Source organism: Carcharodon carcharias, chromosome 22, assembly GCF_017639515.1.
Source record: "Carcharodon carcharias isolate sCarCar2 chromosome 22, sCarCar2.pri, whole genome shotgun sequence".
Classification (NCBI taxonomy): domain Eukaryota; kingdom Metazoa; phylum Chordata; class Chondrichthyes; order Lamniformes; family Lamnidae; genus Carcharodon; species Carcharodon carcharias.
Window position 1 is genome coordinate 32,236,232 of NC_054488.1, and position 22,905 is coordinate 32,259,136.

Here is a 22,905-nt window from a genome sequence, read left to right on the forward strand (position 1 = left end):
CACCTGGTGCAGGTACACCCACTGGGCTGTTAAGAAGGGAGTTCCGGGATTTTGACCCAATGACAGTGAAGCAACAGCGATTGTAATTCCAAGTCCGGATGGTGTGTGGCTTGGAGGGGAACCTGAAAGTTGTGATACTCACAAGTGTCTGCTGCCCTTGTCCCTCTAAGATCATGGGTTTGGAAGGTGCTGCCGATTGAGCATTGGTGAATTGCTGCAGTGCATCTTGTATATAGCTACTGTGCATCGATAGTGGAGGGAGCGAATGTCTAAGTTGGTGAAAGGCGTGCTAATTAAGTGGGCTGCTTTGTCCATGAGGATAAGGGGCCTTCAAACAATTTCAGGGGCGTGCTACTGTCGCGAGAAGTGAAGCAGGCTTCCTCACCAGCCCGCCTCTGCACCTCCACTCCTCCTGCACTGGTTTCTGTCTCCCAAACTGCATTTCAAACTTGAATCTTGCAGAAAAAGACAAACATTCTGGGTAAATTCTCACATCGGTCATCAGTACAGTTAGCGAGCTGCGCGAGCTGTGAAAATGTGTGAAATGTGGTCCCAAGAGGAAATTCCAACCCTTGGTCTTCAGCAGCAGTTAACCATGTACCTGATGTTTTTGAATTCCTACTAATAAGGCTGAGGTATCATGATACTTAGCATTAAGGCTGAAACACATTGAGAGTAGTAAAAGTAGGGTTGAGGAGTGGGAAGCAGCCAGGTTAGGGTTAAGATAGAGAGCAAGCAGGATGTGAAACCTGACATGGTTCTGTTGCGTCAGCTTCATGTCATTATGATGGCTGGGACATGGTAACTGTAATGCGGCTCTGGGCTCAGAATTGGCTGTATATGCCAGGTCTTGAAGTATTGGAGGAGCATGTAACTGAATTTGTGGCATTCAGAATGGCCACAACTCTCCAAACAACAGAGTACTCTCTGAGATTGAAAGAACAGATGCTTCTCATTTCAATTTCAAAGCAGAGTGCTGGTCAACTAACGGATGGGAGCAAGTGGTTAGATTTTTTTCATGGTTCAAAAGCGTTTTTTTTAAAATCAGCCAGAGCTGTCACTTCATTTAAATTACAGTACAAAAGATGACAGCACAGACTGACAGAGCATTGTGCAATATTTTCCACTGCATTATGGTACTTTCTCCATTGGAAAAGCACTGTAAAGTGGGTTAACTTACTGTTAAAGGACAGGTTGAACCTTGGTGAGGTAAACAGAAATATTTCTCAGAACTATTGATGTTGGACAGTGGAGCTTTGTGTTCCATTAAAATGTGCGTTTTTTTGGTTCATGTTGTAGAAGAAACCTTTTGGCAGTTTTAATTCTGAATGTTGACTTTCTGATAGTATAATACTGTAGGCTTCTCCAGTCCTCATTATACTTGTGTGGGGAGATAACCCTTAAGTGCATTGTAAATCACTATTGGTGATGTATATTAAACGCAGAGACCCATGCATTAATTTAAAAGTCTCACATGGTAGATTTATATTATCCTTATGGTAAAAATTTCATTCACACATATTTTTGCAAAAACAATTAATAACTTCTAAAATTCATTTTGTAGCCTTATTTGGGCATTGTTGTAGCATTGTGGATTTATATAAATTATCAAAACATTCATTTTGCTTTATATTTATTAATTTTTGACTAGGGTGAAGAGCTTTCCTTGAAAAATTATGTGTTGAAAAGGAAGTGAAATGCAGGGTTTCCTTTCTTAGTGTTACACTAAAGAGTACATTAAAATTAGTTCTGAGAAATAAGTATATATTTTGAAAGACCTAAACTGCAACTCTGAAGGAGTAATCAAGCAAAAACACTTTATTGTTGTTGAAATGTTGTCACATTTTTGTTTAATACAACTTGTGATCATTGTTCCTTATACGATCTTGTAAAGTTCTGCTGTGATCTCAGTCCTACATAAGGTATAATTTTATATTGTTGACTATTGGACAGCAGAGCTTGTCTAATGGTCTAGGAAAATTCATTAAAATCTTTATCATTTCGGAATATCATTGATGAATTACTCCTACATCTTTGAGTGATTGGCGAGCTTACATTCTTGTCAGTAGAAATGTACATGCCAGCTATACCTGTGCACTTCAATTCCAAAGGAATCCTTATTTTTACTTTGAGCTAAAAGAGTAGCATGTTGGCACAGTCAACTCCATTATTTTCCCAAAACATTGTTACACTATGTGTGTGCATACTGAATTTCAATTTACAGCCTGTCTGACAAAATCCATGTTTGCGATCAGTACCATGTTTGAAGAACAGGCTGCAAGCAAGTGCCTCATATGCCAAAGGATGCATCAAGAAACATAGGCCTTGGCCACTGACCCTATTTGTGTTTGTGTTCTGTAACTCCTTTTCCTTTCCCAACTCCTAACTGTAGTTTACTCCTCAGACATATAGAAGTTGGAACACCAAATTCATTGGAGTGAATGTGGCACTCTTTTTTATGACATCATTTCAAAGCTGTCAGGATCACATGCTTCTTTGGGCAAAACATTTATGCTGATGTAAAATTTGCTTATGAGAGAAATATATTAACTTGCTGCAAAATGATGAGAACGAATTACTTGCATCAAAAATGCATTCTTGAACATTTTCCAAACTCTTAAAATAATAAAATACTTTAATGAAGGCAGCCAAACTGCAAAAGTTGGCAACCACCTATGTAAAAAGCCATCGCAATTTGCAGATTTAAAATGTAACGTAATACTAAATACAGGCATCAGTATTTGAAGACCTTTGGGAAAATAGAAACATATTAAAATACCTACTGTTGCAAATTTGGTAATTCTATTAATGTGATGTTTGTGAATTGATCTGCTTCATGTTGTTTCCCAAGTGCAGTGCATGTCAAAGCTAGAAGATAGCATAGGAATTAGAGAAACTGTTGGAAGAAATGTTAAGAGATGTGTAGCATTCAATGTCTATGGATTGTATGAAATACATTATTAAGAGCAGCAAAGAGACGCTGGCCCTTAAGATACCTATAGAAATATTAGTGTCAAGGGTAATTGGGATCACGAGAAACAGTCTTCACTGTGATTGCTGCTCATCAACTGGATTTCTTACATGATTTTTTGAGCAAAACAGAATGTGGAAGCTCTGCTGGGTTTTGCTAATAAATCGCATGAGCTCTTGAATGTCTGAGTCAGAGTAATTTTAAAGGTTAAATATGCAGCCTTATGATCTAATCTGTTCATTGCTGCGGACAGAAACTCCAAATTTTATAGCCATTTCAGGGTGCCTTTATCACACTGCCATATGCTGATTGCACTTCCCAGCACTCACATTTGTATATCAGTGTCAAAGATATAATTATGAATTGCTGTTACGACTTTATAAGCATTTATCAGGCTGCACCATTTAATATTATTCTGATTGCTAAGTAGTGTCCTGAAAAGGTAACACATAATTATAATTTCCAGGATGTGTTGTGTGCTGTTAGCAATTATTCTCTCTTGATCATTCAAATTCTTCAAATGTTAGCCCTGGTTCAATTTATATGTAAATCTCAAGGATCTGCAATGAGATTCCAAGTTCAGGTTTTGAATTGTGTTTCATTCTGAGTTATCCTTGATTTGTGTCAAATTGGCTGTAGAAATATACAGACTCATAAAATTGGTATTTGATCCGTGCTGTCTTTGTGGTGAGATTATAATAAGGGTGCTAAAACTGACCTGAGTGAGTTTGGGTAAGTGAGAGGAAAATTGGCTATGGTTCTTGCACCTGATCATTATTAGCATTATCGAAAGTGTGTGTAAGAGAGTGAGAGAGAGAGAGAGTGAGGGGGAAAAAGAGACAAAAGAGATGAGGACAAGGGGAGTGTGGAGGGGAGGGCGTGGTTCAGAAACATCTCACTATGATGGAATGGCTTGCTGACAAATACCATCAAATGTTCATATCTGAACATTTGGGGGAATCATGTGATGGTGTTTACGATAATGGATGCAGGAAGAGGTGCCAAAATTGGCTATGCATGCTAAACCAGATTAAACTTCTACTATATAAAGTATACCTTGTTAGTATAAGAAAAATTCTTCCCCTGGCTTTAGTTACAAAGCTTGGTTAAATGTTATCCCTAAACCTATTTCAAATTAGCTGCACAAGAACGAGAACAATGAATATTAGAAATATGGATAGTTGTTCTAAATTGAGAAGTTAGTGAACAGGCATGGTTGATACTGCAAAACAACATCAAGGATGATAATAATGGGAGAGAATTCTGGGTAAATCAGGAAGTTGTCATTGATACTAAATTTATTTTACAAAACTTGAAAATTTGGGGTTCTTTCAAATTACATTTGAAAATACATTTAAGTATTAATAGTCGCTTGGTAGTACAGAACTTGCGTATTCCTGAAAAAAGAGGCATGCTGTTGAGGTTTTCCATCTTGCACTCATCAGGACAGATGCAAGAATACCAAATTTCAAAGGGAGTAACAGTTTATACTGCATGAGGAAAGGATGCTGGTGGATTGGCAATTTGACTCTGATTGGTCAAGGTATTGCCATGGAGAATGCACCAGGAAAGTATTGTCCCCAGTACCTATGTATAATTCAAAAAAAGGTGCAATGACTGGACATGTTCCTTTTACCTGCTGAATATATGTAGCTTCTAGCAAGCACAGATGAGCCACAGAACCAGAATGGACTGCTTCATTGAATATATTTAAGCAACCTATTAATAATACATTTCTTCTGGCAGTGACTGTAATTATTGAATGTCTCTTCCTGTCAGCAGTCTTCCATCCTTTCTGATTCAGGCAGTAGTGAGTACAACCTGCTTTATTGCTACTTTAAAAAAAGACTCTCTAAGCATTTTTAATTTGTTAGTTCGCTCCATTGTAACCTAACATATTTATTCACTACAAATTTGAAATTTCCACAAGTTCAACAAAAACTCTTACAAAGATTTCTTCCCCTGGGTAAATACCCCGTTTATTTTCATACAGCAGTCTTCCCAGGATGAAATCCACTTGCTTCTGCCATTGGTCCATTCTCATCTTTTGACGTTCATCTTTCTCTATTCCTCCTTCCATAAATTAAAGAAGATAAAACTCCTGCTTTACTGGTTCCAAAGGCAATTGAAAGTGAATATTTGATACAGTTCCTAGATTTCAGAGAAGAAAGCTAGTGCTCCATGTTCAGCAGCGTCTGAATCAGGAGCTACTTCAAAGTCAAAGGAATGTGTCTTCCACCTAGGCATAGTTGAGCTTGTGAAAGTGATGCATTGATTCTGAACATGGCTTCAAAAGACAGGTCAAATTTGCTTTAAAAATGAGCAATGCAAGCTAGGCATGAGAAAAGGCTATTCATTGTACTGGAGTTTTATTCTACAAACTTTTAATTTTTTGTTATTTGTTCATTGGATGTAACCATTGCTGGCAGGGACAGCAATTATTGCCCATCTCTAATTGCCCTTGAGAAGGTGGTGGTGAGCTGCCTTTTTCAACCACTGCAGCCCATGTGTTGCACTTACACGCACAGTGCTGTTAGAGAGGGAGTTTAGGAATTTGATCCAGCAATGACAAAGTAATTGTGATATAATTCCAAGTCAGAATGGTGCATGACTTGGAGGGGAACTTGCAGTTGGTGATGTTTGCATGCACGAGCTGCCTTTGTCCTTCCAGATGGTAGAGATCACAGGTTTGAAATATGCTGTTGAAGAAGACTTGGCAAGTTGCTGTATATAGTACCTTTTGTATAGTACACACACTGCTGCCATCAGTGGTGGAGGGAGTGAATGTCTGAGTTGGAAGGGGTGCTGAACCCCTGGATAATGTCAAGCTTCTTGAATGTTGGAGCTACACTCATCCAGACAAGTGGAGAGTATTCCATTATAACCCGGCCAATTACCATCCCATCAGCCTACTCTCGATCATCAGTAAAGTGATGGAGTCATCAACAGTGCTATCAAGCAGCATTTGCTTAGCAATAACCTGCTCACCGATGCTCAGTTTGGGTTCTGCCAGGATCACTCACTCCTGACCTCATTACAGCCTTGGTTTAAACTGGAGCAGAAGAGCTGAATTCCTGAGGTGAGATGAGAGGGACTGCTCTTTACACCAAGGCAGCATTTGACCAAGTGTGACATCAAGGAGTCCTAATAAACTGGAGTCAATGAGAATCAGGGGGGCAACTCTTCACTGGTTGGAGTCATACCTAGCACAAAGGAAGATGGTTGTGGCTGTTGGAGGTCAATCATTCTCAGTTCCAGGACATCACTGCAGGAGCTTCTCAGGGTAGTGTCCTAGGCACAACCATCTTCAGTTACTTCACCAACAACGTTCCTTCCATTTTAAGGTCAGAATCGGGGATGTTTACTGATGATTGCACAAGGTTCAGCATCATTCCTGACTCCTCAGATATTGTAGCAGGCCATGTCCAAATGCAGCAAGCCCTGGACAATATCCAGCCTTCGGCTGACAAGTGGCAAGTAACATTCGTGCCACACAAGTGCCAGGCAATGACCAACTCCAACAAGAGAGAATCCAGCCATCACTCCTTGACATTCAATGGCATTACCATCGCTGAATCTGCCACTATCAACATTCTGGGGGCACCATTGACCAGAAACTGAACTGGACTAGCCACATAAATACTGTGGCCAGAAGAGCAGGCCAGAGACTAGGAATCGTGCGACGAATAACTCACCACCTGACTCCTCGAAGCTTGTCCACTATCTACAAGGCACAAGTCAGGAGTGTGATGGAATACTCTCCACTTGTCTGGATGAGTGCAGCTTCAACAACACTCAAGAAGCTCGACACCATCCAGGACAAAGCAGCCCACTTGATTGGCACCTCATCCACAAACATTCACTCCCTCCAGTGGCAGCAGTGTTTACCATCTACAAGATGCACTGCAGGAACTCACCAAGGTTCCTTAGACAGCACCTTCCACCGCTACCATCTAGAAGGACACGGGCAACAGATAGATGGGAATACTACCACCTGCAAGTTCCCCTCCAAACCACCCACCATCCTGACTTATGAACATACCGCCATTCCTTCACTGTTGCTGGGTCAAAATCCTGGAACTCCCTCCCCCCTAACAGCACTATGAGTGTACCTTCACCACATAGACTGCAGCGGTTCAAGAAGGCAGCTCATCACCACCTCCTAAAGGGCAATTGGGAGTAGGCCATAAATGCTGGCCCAGCCAGCGATGCTCACATCCATGAATGAATAAAAAAACACTCCTGACTTGTGCCTTGTAGATGGTGGACAGGCTTTGGGAGTCTTGAGGTGAGTTATTCATCACACAATTCCCAGCTTCTTATTTGCCCTTGTGGCCACAGTGTTTATGTGGCTGGTCCAGTTAAGTTTCTAATCAATGGCAAACTCCCAGGATGTTGACGGTTGTGGTTTTAGCGATGGTAATGCTGTTGAATGTGAAAGAGAGATGGTTAGATTCTCTCCTGTTGGAGATAGACATTGCCTGGCACTTGTTCGGTGTGAATGTTACTTGTCACTTATCAACACAAGCCTGAATGTTGTCCAGATCTTGTTGCATATGGACATGGACTGCTTTAGTATCTAGAAGTTGTGAATGGTGCTGAACATTGTGCAATCATCAGCAAAGGTAAGGTCCCCTTACGATGGACAGAAGGTCACTGATGAAGCAGCTGAAGATGGTTGGGCTTGGGACACTGCCCTGAGTAATCCCTGCAGCAGTGACCTGGGCACTGAAATGGTTGGCCTCCAACAACCACAGTCATCTTTCTTTGTGCTATGTATGACAACAGCTGGTGTAGAAATTTCTCCTGATTTCCATTGACTTCAGTTTTGCTGGGGCTCCTTGATGCCACACGATTAAATGCTTTCTTGATGTCAAGTGTAGCCAATCTCACCTCACCTCTGGAATTCAGCTGTTTTCCATATAATGAAGCTTGTAGCTGAGTGGTCCTTGCAGACCCCAAACTCATCATCAGTGGCAAGTTGTTGGTGAATAGCACTGTTGACAACACTTCCATCACTTTGATGATGTTCCTTTCTCTTCTGCAAGTTTCTTTGGTTCCATAGCAGCTGCCTTATGGAAAGGATTGTTGATTTGAGTGGTATAATTGTCTCTTGTGTGATCAATGTGCTGATATAACCTCGTTGTAATAAATCACCTTTTTCTTATCTTCATAAAAAAATAAGGCATTAATATGAATTATCTAATGCCTGTGTCAAAAAAGCAGACAGAGGAATTTGACAAGAATGCATCAACCACTCGGATGATTCACAAGAATCCTTTCCAAGGTGATATTTTTCTATTGTGCAATATCTAATGCACAAATGGTAAAGGAATATTGAACCGTTTTTTTTCTCTGATATTGAACGAACCTTTTCACTAATAGATTGAAAACTTTGTTACCTGAACAAGATAGCTCTGCATCTGCCATACCTATAGGCTCAGATATTGCTGACAATGTGTAAAGAAAAACTTGCATTTATATAGCATATAATTGCCTCTCCAAGAAACGTGACGTCTTAAGTGCTTTGAAATGCTTCACAGTAACTGTTATAATGTGGACAAATGCAGAGCCAGATTTCACTCAGTAGGATCCTACAAATAGCAATGAAATGATGAATGACTGGTTAATCTATAATCTGACAGTTTTGAAAATTATTATGTAGGAACATTTTACCATGAACAGCAGTTATTTTGATGCATGCCCATGTTGTTATGAATATCACATTGTGAGTGATGAGCAATTAAGCCATTTCACTTCATTTGTTGACATTCTGAGAAATGAGCTAAAAACATTTTCAACTCATTACAGTGGATAATGTTAAGTGGTGCTTTTCTCCCTGGAATTCAAACAAGAACTAAATCTGACCTGTTGCTCTGATGTTTTTCACAGGTGACATATGGATCATTTGACTACACTTCACTATTGTACCTCTCTGACTATCGGACTGATTTTGGTGGTGGGCGATTTGTGTTCATGGATGAACTTGCCAACAGAACAGTAGAGCCTCGGATAGGTATGATCTTTTTCTTTACATTTTCTCAATCATCGGAACCCAAGTAAATTGCTTGGACCTTGTGCTTTTCAAATTTCCCTGCTGGGGAGTGGAATACTTTCTACTGCTGTCACTCAATGTCAATATCAGGGTCTCTCAAGCTCAGGTACATGACCTACTGTGGGCACTTCTTACATTTTACCTTACTAAACTAACACGTAAATAACACTAACTCGAGGGATGTATTCCTGATACATTAATGTCCATTTTAATATTTTGCACACTAATGCACCTCATTACCTTTATGAGTAAGGCAGAATTGTTATTTTATATTGTGGCGCAAGTTTAATTGAAAGTGGGTTAAAACTGATCAAGTTCATTTCATCCTATCAGGTGGATTCAAACTCAGGTTCTAGAAGTGAAAGCATAATTCTTGGTCAGTTTTCTCCCCTGTTCACCATGACCCCTCCCTGTCTTCCTCCCACACCCACTATCCACACATTGCTGGGATTTTGTTCCATGGTTCAGAGGCGTTCTCAAGAGCTCACCTAAGTGGCCCTCCTCATATGACCCAAGATGGCAACTTTGGCAAGCTTTTACGTTCTATATCCAGACCAGTAGAGCACAAAATTATCTTGGTATGGAGATCTTGCATTATTCTTGCTGTCTGCTCAATAATGCTAGCCCCGTCTGCGCATCCTGCATGGTGTTTCTGGATAAGAAGGGCCCCATCAGCACGCACATGAAGACCTTGACTGTGTTTTGTCATGTGTATGGGGTTTAGATGGGGTTCTTCGGGGTTTGCCTATTTTCCCTAAGTAAGCTACTCAAGACTGTAGTTAGTTCAAACAGTTATTATTTATTTACAGCTCTATGTACATCTTAAGAACTCTACATGAGTTTGGACTTCTCCTCCCTCCAGGTCACTGTTACTTAGTCATGTGCCATTACATCATAGCTACATTGACATCAGGTGCTTCTGATGTTAATTCTTCACTCTACATCTCCCCCTAGGTCTTTATCCCAACTGTATACATCTTCCTACATCTCCTCACAAAGTCTCAGACTTCAAAGGGTTAGTCTCTGTAGTGCCTTGACCAATCTCCCTGATCTTGTTCTGATCTCTTTCTGAGGATGAGGACATTCCGCACTCTAACTTCTGTCAGTATGAGTGCCCTTCTCCTGGGTGATTGTAGAGTTTTGTCTTGTTTCCTTTTCCTTATCTCCAACTGGATCTGAATAGTAAGCCCAAGTTTTTATTGGCTTCCAATCCAAGGATATTAAGACTTTGCAGTTTCTCCTTATATTTCCCTGATCATCCTCAATCCTGCAAGCTCTCGGTTGTGGAGTTCTTTCTATTATTATGCCTTTTTCCCATTGGTCTCGTACCTATACTCTCTCCCTGGGCTGCAGCACTGATAAGACTTGTGCTCTGTGCCTGAAGTTAAAGTAATGAGCTTGTTTGTGCCGCTGTTCCTCCTCACACTTTTTAATCCTCTCGTGGTCAGTTGAGATGATATTTTGTTCTAGTTTCTGTTGCAGACTTGGAAGTTGGGTTCTCATTCATTTTCCCATTAACAATTCTGATGTTGAGAACCCATTTTGTAACGGTGAGGTTTAATAACTAAGAAGGGCTAAGCTGAGATCTTCATTCTTCCTCATTTAGTCTCCAATGCTTCAAACGCCTCTCCACTTCTCCATTCACTTGAGAATACTATGGTGAGCTAGTCACATGAATAAATCTTTATTCCTTCGTGAAGTTGTAGGATAATCTATTAACAAATTGTGGACCATTGCCTGACACTAAAATGTCCGGGATGCCATGCGCTGCATAGACTCTCTTCAGTGAGTGAATGATTGCTTCCGTCGTGATACTGTGCATTCTGTTCACTTCTATCCACCTGGAGTAGTAATGAATAACAATAAGAAATATCAAAATCTAATAAATCCATCCCCAGGCGCTTCCATGGCCTTGATAGAAAAGTGGAGGGTGGCAGTGGTTCTCTTTGCTTCTGCCTGTTCACTGCACACAGAAGGCAATCCAGAATTAATTTTCCAATAGAACAAGCTTGGCCACCAGACTAATTGCTAGGCTCTTGCTCAACATTTTGCTATTCCTAAGTGACCTTGATGATTTTTTTGGAGAATATCGAGCTGAAGTGTTCTTGGAATAACTATTCTGTCATTAAAAACTAGCAGATTATCAATGATTGTGAGGTGCCTTCTCTAGTCACAGTAGTTCCGTAGTACTGGGTTGTTAGGAGTATAGTCTGGCCATCCTTCCACACAGTATTCCATTATCAGGCCACATTCATCATCTTGCTATTGTGCTTTGTTTTGTCTCCTGCAGCTTCTTTTTAGTAGCGGTAGGTTTTGGTAATGAGTGATGTAAACGTTTCCACCTCCTCGATGAAATTCAAATTCTCAATTATAGTTCCTTTGACTGGTATTCTTGATAGTGCATCTGCTATTGTCTGGTACTTCCCTGAACAGTTACTGAATCATACCCCATTAGTCTCAGTCTGAAGTGTTGAATTCTAGGCAGCATCTTCAAAATCTCCTTCACGTTCAAAAGAGTGACTAATGGCTTATGGTCAGTTTCAATTTTAAACTGCAATCCCATCGTATGTATGAGAGCATCTTGCATGCCCATGTTGCCAGGCACTTTCCCATGCAATTGCAGAAGGCGCAACACCTGCCCCTTTACCCCTTCCCTCGTCTCCCAGGCCCCAAATACTCCTTTCAGGTGAAGCAGCTTTTCATCTCTTCAACTTGGGCTACTGAATTCGCTGCTCCCAATGCGGTCTCCTCTACATTGGGAAGACTAATTGCAGACTAGGTGACCACTTTATGGAACACATTCACTCAGACGGCAAGTATAACCCAGACCTTCCTTTCGCTTGCCATTTCAGCACTACCTTACTCATCTGCCCACATGTCCATCCTTGGCCTGCTGCAAGTGAAGCCCAACGCAAACTGGAGGAACTGCACCTCATCTTCTGATTAGGTACTTTACAGCCTTCTGGAGTTAACATTGACTTCAACAACTTCAGATCATGAACTACTCCCCTCCATCTTTATTCCCTTTTTAATATTTATTGATTTATTTTATTTTATTCTTCTATTTATTTGTTCCTTTTTAAAATCCTTTTTCCCAAACACCCCTATTCCACAGGGCCATCTGTCACTTGTTCTCATGTTGTGCTTTCACAGAGCGCTGACCCTTGTTCCACTATTAACACATTCTGTTATCTTACCTTTATGCCACTATCAGCACCTTCTTTAGTCTTCACCACTACCATTAACACTCCCATTGTCTTGTGTCCATGACACCTTTGTCAATCCCTCCTGAACTCCCACCTATCCCTGACCTTGTATTTTACTCCACCCCCTCTTAAACAGTACAAAATCCATCACATCACATTTCTGCTTCTCTTTACCTCTGAAGAAGTGTCATATAGGATCGAAATGTTAACTCTATTTCTCTCTCCACAGATGCTGCCAGACCTGCTGCGTTTTACCAGCATTTTCTGTTTTTAAAACAAAAATACCGAAAATGGGGAAAAACACTCTTTGGCTGACAGTCAAGCATCATCTAATTGGGTAATGAGTCTTTTTGCTTTACAATTAGTGTAAGAAGGCAGTGTGTCACAAGGATGGATGTGAAATAAAAACAGAAAGTGCTGGAAAATCTCAGCAGGTCTGGCAGCAACTGTGGAGAGAGAAACAAAATTAACATTTCGAGTCCAATATGACTCTTCTTCGGAAGCGTGGGGGCAAGCCATGTGCTGAAACCTCCAGGAATACATTTAATCATAGTTGGCAACCCTTCTCATTATGTCAGATAGCTGGATGAGGGGTGGACTCAGAATTCAGAGGGGGTATGAGACAGGGACATTCCATTATCCTCAATGTTTTCAGTAATGTTAGATGCCATTGGTCCCATCACATTCTGTACCATGATAGAAGCACAGATGGAGGCCATTCAGCCTCCCTGTGCTGGCTCTTCAGCTTGTCCCACTCCCCTGTCTTTTCCCCTTAGCCCTGCAATATTTTTCAGATAATTATCCAATTCCTTTTTGAATACCATACTGAATCTTCCTCCACCACCACCTCAGGCCGTGCATTCCAGCTCCTAACCACTAGCTATGTAAAAAAGTTTTCCTCACGATGCAGACAACTATCTCCTCAATAGGCTCAGGCGATGCAGGTGTCCCTGTCCTTCACCAGCCCTGTGCTGCCTTCTTCTATTGTGTGCCATCTTGTCCAGCAAGTGAGGGTGAAGAATATCAGTGAGAATATTGCACTGTGTTTAGGTGATGTGCCTGCCGTAGTTGGATAGCTGGAGGTATGTTGAGGCAATGAGTGGTGAATGTGAGACTTGCTGCATTGATCAGTGCGTGTGGGTGAGGTAAGTGTCTGGATCTTAGGAGTGAACCTTGAGTGTTAGGGAGTCCTCCTGGGTGAATGATTGGGGGTGTGGTACATTGAGCAGCATGAGAGGTTGGTGATGTGATGGGTAGGCGATGTCACCTGAAGATGCAATCACCAACGTTAACCGTCCATGTGAGGTCAATTGACCATCTTGTGGCACTGCTACCAGGTCTTCAAGTGCCTAGGTCTAGGTGCCTTCCTGGTCACCTGCTCCCACTCTCTCCTGAGGGTGTCTTTGAGGTCATCTCCAGGCTCCCACAGAACCATGGCATCTCTCCTCCTACCAACCTCCACCGTCAATGCTTCCATCACGATGGAATCCATTCTCTCCCTTGGTGTTCACTTTGCAATAATTCATATTGCAGCAACATTTTTGTGCAGTTTCCCTTTAAGATACAGCCTGCCTTTAAGACAAGCAGGCTGTCTGTATCATGTTGTTTGCAAACTACACTGCTGGACCCTCGCGCTGAATAGAGACTGCAGGCAATTAGGAGGTATGGACAATACCATGGGAACCATTTGGCCTTATGCTGCAGGTATACAGGTGAGGTGATACATCAAATTTGGTTGTCGCCCACATTGTTCTGCATGTGCTAGCAGGTCACAAAACATGACCCTGGGCCAAAAAACCAGGAATATTCAATTTCTAGCCTGTAGCTTTTCAGGCCGAGTTGTAGCAAGTTCCTCGGAGCAAGAATTCTCTTTGTTTTCTCTTAAGCCTAGAAAAATGAGATAAATTGTATTATTTTTCACCCTGGCTGTGTTCAGCTAGCTCAACAGAGATTGCAAATTGAACTTGGACCTGTACATGAAATGACAAATGGTAATACCATCTATATCAGCCGAGCTGCTCGGGGAGTGCAAAGACAATATTCTAGATTAGTTTGTCACCTGTGGACTATATGCAGCCCTTGTATTCTTGTAATCCGACTCTTGGAGCTTAGGCAGTTAATTCCTGCTTGTGTTTATATTTTTAAGTTGTTTCTTCCTGTTTGTATTTTGTTCATTTGGAACCTTGAAAAGGACTCATCTTGGGCGGAATCGTTCCAAATTTGCACTAAGTGTCGTAATAGGTTAAAGAATGTTTTACTTGCTGGCCGCGATGGCGGGTTTTCACACCATATCATCCCAAACTTGACACTTTATTTATGCATTCCCAGGAAACACACCGTTTCCATGGCAGGCAGGCTCCAATTCACCATCCCCGCTGTCACCTCGGCGCTTTGTCACGCCAGGCATTTAAAGTACATACCAACATACATACACTACATTTAAAGTACAGCTGCGCTCAGTGCTTCCAGCCCAGGACTGCAGCAAAGAAGACATAGCCCCAAAAGGCAAGAAGACTGCAGCCCCCGAGTGTCCTTTGAACCCCATGGAGACCCACTGTGATGTCCTATAACCCTGCTCTGGACGCAGGGCGGGCAGCAACGTTTACACTCCGGCTTGGTAGGTGATGGCAGTGGTGATCAGTGCCAATGCTGCACAGAAGAGGTTGGCCATCCAATGCAGAAAGAGGATGAATGATCTTATCCACGCAGCCAGGGTATGGCAACCATCTCATCATTCTAAACTCACATGCTCAAGCTTATCACACATTCACTGGCATCTCACTCACTGCCAGCTCAAGAGACATCAACACCCATTCTCACACAAATACCCTCACATGTCCATCTGGTCTCAGCTCTGCTGGACATTGCCTCCTCAGCCCTCACCACTTGCACAGATCAACATGTGTCCCCCACACACACTCTGGGATACCCTCCTTCCCCCTTTGCCAAACAAGCCCCAGCCCTGCAGCTGTTGAAAAGCCACCCACAAATGGCAGATCTGGTAGGTAGAGACCTCCCATGAGCACCCCTAAAAGTGATGTGGTGCTGTCTGTGAAGCCTGGCGCTGATGACTGTGAGTGCTGACTGAAGCAAGGTAGGAAAACAAACCTTGAAGTCCCAAGTGAAGTGCAGCCCACCAAGTGCATGTCGTTTATGTGCTATTCTGAAACACGTCGCCATATTTTCTCGCTGATATGGATGGATGATACAGCGGGTTGGGGGGGGAGGCGTCAATTCTGGCGGGCAGGTCTAATTATGAGGTTTCTGATGATCAGTGGCAGGGAAAGCAGCCCACCATCGGCAGGCTGAGCGGACAATCATGTACTGGTTTCACGTCGTTGTGGTGGCTTATTGTCCGCTCACGCCACCGAACACACCCGACCTCAGTGGGTATGGAAAATCCCAGCCCTTGTGTTGATGCTACTTTGGTGTATAAGTTCCAAATGTGACAAACACTTTAAGTAGGTGTTTCCCCAAAGTCACCCATGAGCAATGCATTTATAAGTATGTGTCTATTTTCTTACCCATAAGAGTGAGAAATTAAATTTATAACAACCCAACAGCAAAGCCTTTTTACTTAAAAAAGAAAAGGTTAGTTTATTTCACTCTATTGCTCTGGAAGTTACTGAAGAAAAGATAAAGACTGGAATCTTCTGAACTGGAGCCCAAGATCAGTGGTGAACGTGCAAGTTGGAGTGATTTCCGCTGGCGGCTGACCATGTGCGGTTTTGCGCTGGTCAGCTCATTAACTGTGCATCCATACGGAGCATGGCGAATCTCAAGGTGGGGCGGGCAGGAAGTTGCTGCCCCCGTGATTACCTCATGGTGCTGAAGGTCGAGGTACCATATTCACAGGGCACCCAGACAGCCTGCACTATCCCTTCCACCACTGCTCCCTCCTTCCCCACTAACCCTTCCTCCCTTCCTTGGTCGCCCTCTGCACAACTTGCACTGCCATCACCCGGTCTCAAGCATAGGCTGGCATTTACAGACACTCCCCAAAGAGGACAATGCGGTGGCAACTCACCGTTAATCAAGGAAGAAGTCGACCTCGTCAGGTGCACACCACTTATGTGCGGTTGTAAAGTTGAACGTCCTAATTTCTCGCTGGTGGGGAATTTAATTCCAGCAAGGTGACCTTTTAATGAGCGTGCATGACTTGCTAATGCGTGCAAAGAGATTCCCGACATTGTTCATTGGGAAGCTCGACCTGCCTTTAAAGTTCCAAGAACGTAAAGTTCACCCCGCCATTGGCAAACTGAGTTTTGGCTTCACTCTAAATCAAGTTCCTCTGCCTGCCAAGCTTCCTGCTGCTGGCGGGACTGGAAGATTCCGTCCATCGTTACTAAGAGAAATACACACAAAGATTAGTTACAAATGAAGATAAAACAATGCTTATAATAACTGGAACAAAAACAGAATTACCTGGAAAAACTCAGCAGGTCTGGCAGCATCGGCGGAGAAGAAAAGAGTTGGGGGGGGTTAGGTGGGGGGAGAGGGAGAGAAGTGGAGGGGGGTAGTGTGGTTGTAGGCAAAAGCAGTGATAGAAGCAGATCATCAAAAGATGTCACAGACGGCAGAACAAAAGAACACATAGGTGTCGAAGTTGGTGATGTTATCTAAACGAATGTGCTAATTAAGAATGGATGGTAGGGCCCTCAAGGTATAGCTCTAGTGGGGGTGGGGAGAGCATAAAAGATTTAAAAATATTTAAAAATAATGGAAATAGGAGGGAAAAAGAAAAATCTATATAATTTATTGGAAAAAAACAAAAGGAAGGGGGAAGAAACAGAAGGGGGGTGGGGATGGAGGAGGGAGGTCAAGACCTAAAGTTGTTGAATTCATTATTCCGTCCGGAAGGCTGTAAAGTGCCTAGTCGGAAGATGAGGTGTTGTTCCTCCAGTTTGCGTTGGGCTTCACTGGAACAATGCAGCAAGCCAAGGACAGACATGTGGGCAAGAGAGCAGGGTGGAGTGTTAAAATGGCAAGCGACAAGGAGGTTTGGGTCATTCTTGCAGACAGACCGCAGGTGTTCTGCAAAGCGGTCGCCCAGTTTACGTTTGGTCTCTGCAATGTAGAGGAGACCGCATTGGGAGCAACGAATGCAGTAGACTAAGTTGGGGGAAATGCAAGTGAAATGTTGCTTCACTTGAAAGGAGTGTTTGGGCCCTTGGACGGTGAGGAGAGAGGAAGTGAAGGGATCCTGAGATCCACACTCAGTGCCAAGCGCCGCCATATGAACACACTCGCCCTCTCCCTCCAGCAGCACCGCCGTACCCTTTTTCAAAGCTGCGTGTGCCCCCCAGTTTCATTTTATTTTTCGGTTCATCCGACGCCTCAACAAGAAACTTTTTCTCTTTCTCTCAAGTGCTAAGGAACGCAAGCTCCAACAACTCATCGACACCAACACCCATCTAGGACCCTCCACCCCTGCCTGTCCCTCCGTCCCCACCCCATCTTCCAATCCCAGCCCCAGCCGTGTATTCACTATACCCCCTGACCTTCCCCTCTCCGATGCTGAACGTTCAGTGCTCAACAAAGGACTTAGTTTCATACCCCTACGCCCTCACCTTAATGAATTTCGGGCTCGGCACGATGCTGAACTCTTCTTCCGCCGCCTTCGTCTCCGGGCTCACTTCTTTGGGCAGGAGTCCTCTCCCCGTTCAACGGATCCTTTCACCCACCTCCAATATTCTCCCTCCACCTGGACCCCTCCCTCTGGATTCTTACCTTCTCTTGATCTTTTCATTGAGAACTGTCGGCGCGACATTTGTCGTCTCAATTTCTCTGCTCCTCTCACCCATTCTAATCTCTCTCTCGCTGAACTTACTGCACTCCATTCTCTCAGGTCCAACCCTGACATCGTCACCAAACCCGCTGACAAGGGTGGTGCTGTTGTCTGGCGCACTGACCTCTACCTCGCGGAGGCTGAGCGTCAACTCACAGACACTTCCTCCTACCTCTCCCTGGACCATGACCCCACTACTGAACATCAAGCCATTGTTTCCAGGACTGTCACTGACCTCATCTCCTCTGGGGATCTTCCTCCCACAGCTTCCGACCTGATAGTCGCCCAACCACGGATGGCCCGCTTCAACCTCCTACCCAAAATCCACAAACAGAACTGTCCCGGTAGACCGATCGTGTCAGCTTGCTCCTGCCCCACAGAACTCATCTCTCGTTATCTTGACTCCCTTCTCTCTCCCCTTGTCCAGTCCCTTCCCACCTACATCCGTGATTCCTCTGACACCTTACGTCACATCAACAATTTCCAGTTCCCTGGCCCCAACCGCTTACTCTTCACCATGGACGTCCAATCCCTCTACACCTCCATCCCCCACCAGGATGGTCTGAGGGCCCTTAGCTTCTTCCTCGAACAGAGGCCCGAACAATCCCCATCCACCACTACTCTCCTCCGTCTGGCTGAACTTGTTCTCACGCTGAACAATTTCTCCTTCAACTCCTCTCACTTCCTCCAAATAAAAGGTGTGGCTATGGGTACCCGCATGGGCCCCAGCTATGCCTGTCTCTTTATGGGGTATGTGGAACATTCCTTGTTCCAGTCCTACTCCGGCCCCCTTCCACAACTCTTTCTCCGGTACATCGATGATTACTTCAGTGCTGCTTCGTGCTCTCGTCGGGACTTGGAAAAATTTATTAATTTTGCTTCCAATCTCCACCCCTCCATCATTTTCACGTGGTCCATCTCTGACACTTCCCTTCCCTTCCTTGACCTCGCTGTCTCAATCTCTGGTGATAGACTGTCCACCAATATCCATTGCAAGCCTACCGACTCCCACAGCTACATCGACTACAGCTCCTCACAGCCCGCTTCCTGTAAGGACTCCATCCCATTCTCTCAGTTCCTTCACTTCCGTCAAATCTGTTCCGATGATGCTACCTTCAAAAACAGTTCCTCTGACATGTCCTCCTTCTTCCTTAACCGAGGTTTTCCACCCACGGTCGTTGACAGGGCCCTCAACCGTGTCCGGCCCATCTCCCGCGCATCCGCCCTCACGCCTTCTCCTCCCTCCCAGAAACATGATAGGGTCCCCCTTGTCCTCACTTATCACCCCACAAGCCTCCGCATTGAAAGGATCATCCTCCGCCATTTCCACCAACTCCAGCATGATGCCACTACCAAACACATCTTCCCTTCACCCCCACTGTCGGCATTCCGTAGGGATCCTTCCCTCTGGGACACCCTGGTCCACTCCTTCATCATCCCCCACACCCCAACCCCCACCTATGGCACCACCCCATGCCCAAGCAAAAGATGTAACACCTGCCCCTTCACTTCCTCTCTCCTCACCGTCCAAGGACCCAAACACTCCTTTCAAGTGAAGCAACATTTCACTTGCATTTCCCCCAACTTAGTCTACTGCATTCGTTGCTCCCAATGCGGTCTCCTCTACATTGCAGAGACCAAACGTAAACTGGGCGACCGCTTTGCAGAACACCTGCGGTCTGTCCGCAAGAATGACCCAAACCTCCCTGTCGCTTGCCATTTCAACACTCCACCCTGCTCTCTTGCCCACATGTCTGTCCTTGGCTTGCTGCATTGTTCCAGTGAAGTCCAACGCAAACTGGAGGAAAAACACCTCATCTTCTGACTAGGCACTTTACAGCCTTCCGGACTGAATATTGAATTCAACAACTTTAGGTCTTGACCTCCCTCCTCCATCCCCACCCCCCTTCTGTTTCTTCCCCCTTCCTTTTACTTTTTTCCAATAAATTATATAGATTTTCCTTTTTCCCTCCTATTTCCATTATTTTTAAATATTTTTAAATCTTTTATGCTCCCCCCACCCCCACTAGAGCTATACCTTGAGGGCCCTACCATCCATTCTTACCTAGCACATTCGTTTAGATAATATCACCAACTTCGACACCTATGTGTTCTTTTGTTCTGCCGTCTGTGACATCTTTTGATGATCTGCTTCTATCACTGCTTTTGCCTACAACCACACCAACCCCCTCCACTTCTCTCCCTCTCCGCCCCCACCACCTTAAACCAGCTTATATTTCAACTGGGATTCACCTAGTTCTGTCGAAGGGTCATGAGTACTCGAAACGCCAACTCTTTTCTTCGCCGATGCTGCCAGACCTGCTGAGTTTTTCCAGGTAATTCTGTTTTTGTTTTGGATTTCCAGCATCCGCAGTTTTTTGTTTTTATCTCTTATAATAACTGGATCAGTTTAGTCCATGTTAGGTGCAGGTCTGATATGTTTTGAAGTCAAAGTGTTTCGTTATCTGAAGTGAAGATCTTGAGGTTGTACAGTTGTCTCTGCCGCTGCAATGACTTCCAATGTTGAATTGCCAGAGGTTGCTTTAACAGGTGAGCTTAGTAGGTTTACAGGGAGGAGAGAAGGTTCCTTACTTCTGGTTCTGCAGGCGTGGCACTTTCAAACTGCCTACTTACAACAGAAGTTGTGGCTTTTCTAGATGCCTTTCTCTGTCTCTCCCTGGGTTGAATTTTCTTCAAGATGGCTCTCTGTGAACCTGCCCTTTTCAATACTTTTTGCAGGTGAGGCTAGGTGGCCACCATTACCATGTGACCCATACCAGAACGCTGAGTCGCTTTCCATATAAAGCAAGTAGTAATTCCATTACAGTTATCCAAAGTCTCCTTACCCCTCTAGTATTCAAATGAGTCAAGGTTGTTCACAACTTACAGTGAATTTTTAGTTAGTGCCTTTGTGTTTGGAGGAAAAGCCATCAAGTCCATGAGTTTCTGTTTACACTTTTGGAACACTGGTTGAATTTTAAATGTATATGTCTGAGGAATGCACCCTTGTCTCCTCGGGAGGCAAGAGGAAGACAATTGCAATCCACAATTCTGCCTGGTAGCCTGGAGCCATTTTGAAAATAGTCTTTAAACTCAGCCCAAGGTATTTTTAAAACGTGAGCTTCAAAATAGTTTTTATAAAATTTGTAACATCATAACTGTGCACCATAACACAAATAAGAACAGCAAGATCTGCTATTATTAGTAACTTTATATACATGCAAATGAATGGTAAAATGATTTTAACTCCTGATTCTCCATGATATGCTCAAAGACAAAAGCTTGGATGTCACTGTTCTATTTAAACTTCAAGATTTTTGCCTTACAGTGTGTGCTTGGCCAAAACCTCCCTTTCTTGAACAAAATGTTGCTTCCATCCATTCATTCTTGTTAATTAACTTTATTTAATTTCTATGTGTAGTGCACTGATTCCCAACCTCTCCCAAAATAAACAATCATGAATAAACAATTGTGAATTGTGAATTAGCCATATCTGTAGCAGACTGAGCAATTTCTAAACATTTTTGTGCGAAATAATTATTCCTGTGTTTTAGATTTAGAGTGAATTAATAATTCAGTGGTTGAAGGTCTGAAGATTTGCATTTTGATATTTTTATCACACTGTTTTGCAAAAATGCTGCCCCAAGCGTAACCTTTCCTGGTGCATTAGTTATGTGCTTCCTGGGGTGCAACCACAATAAATTAAATTTCATTATTAGATCAGGAGCAAGAATACTGCACAAGTAAGATTTAAATGTTGCTGAATACAGAAATCAAAATCAGATTATTTCTTAAAGGTATTCTTGAACAAAAAAAACCAATTTTAATCCTGTACATCTGGTGGAAACGTGGGAAGCGGGCAATTAAAATGCTGCAGGGAACTTGGCCAATAATGTTCTGCTTGACCAGCAATTCTAACCCACTCCAGAAAAAACATCTGCCAGAAACCAGTGGGGTGAGGATGTGGAGGCAAGGTTGGGGGGGCCAGCAGTGCATGCTTTCATTAATATGCAAATTGGACCCTGATGACATCCTCTGTGCCCGTTTGCTATTTTGACAAGCAAAATATATTACAAGAGTTAAGATATGCTTTATACTACATTCAGGAGACAATAAAGGAGGGCAGTAGAGTGGCACACTGTGTTAACCCATAGTTATTACAATTATGCATGTCGCTCTTCTTTGAGGCTATTCCCTGCCTGGTTGACGTTCTGCAACTGTAAAGTTGAAAATAAAACATTTTATTGAGAGCTTCCATCTTACTGTGGAGGGGTCAGGTGAATCCATATCCAACCATCTGCTCTGAAAACTCTGCTCACATTTTGACAGCTGTGACAAATTCCACCCCAGCAGCTGAGACGATCCACAACATTCTAAAACAATGAATAACCCACAACACTATTAAAACAAAGTCAATACACCCTATTTCCCAATGTTAATGGATCCTTTAAAAACACCCATGATTCAGATCCGGATCTGGACTTTCACCGAAAACTAATCAGTTCTTCCTTAGGCCATACCCAACCTGTGTACCAAGTCTTGTTGAAATTGTCCACTAGTTTTGAGATATATTGTTTATAAACAGACTAACAGACGAGTGAAAATATTGCCACTGTCAGCCTTCAGTGGTGGAGGAAACGAGGGGCCTGAACAGGGAACCTGTTATAATTTTTAAGCCAGGTAAAGCTAGCTGGAAGAAGAAACAGATCAGAAGAGGCCCTCTGATTGCAAAAATCTCCCATAACCAAGTTTCCTACTTGATTGGTGGAGTTCTTCCCTTGCTGCTCAATATTCCACTAGTTTTGAGGGGTCAAATAACCGGGTGCATGCATTTGAGGCATAGGAATTAGAATTTCCTTGGCCTCCTACTGCTGAGGACAGGGCA

At 43.3% G+C, this 22,905-nt stretch overlaps 1 protein-coding gene across 2 annotated transcripts in view; it reads left to right on the forward strand.

Moving 5' to 3' along the window:
- The window catches only part of uts2r2 (urotensin-2 receptor 2), a 201,842-nt gene that overhangs the window by 127,676 nt on the left and 51,261 nt on the right, over nucleotides 1–22,905 (forward strand). For both annotated transcript variants that reach the window (XM_041217036.1, XM_041217037.1), the window contains exon 8: nucleotides 8,864–8,987. In XM_041217036.1, the coding sequence (XP_041072970.1) occupies nucleotides 8,864–8,987 (124 nt within the window). The remainder of the gene's footprint in view (nucleotides 1–8,863; nucleotides 8,988–22,905) is intronic.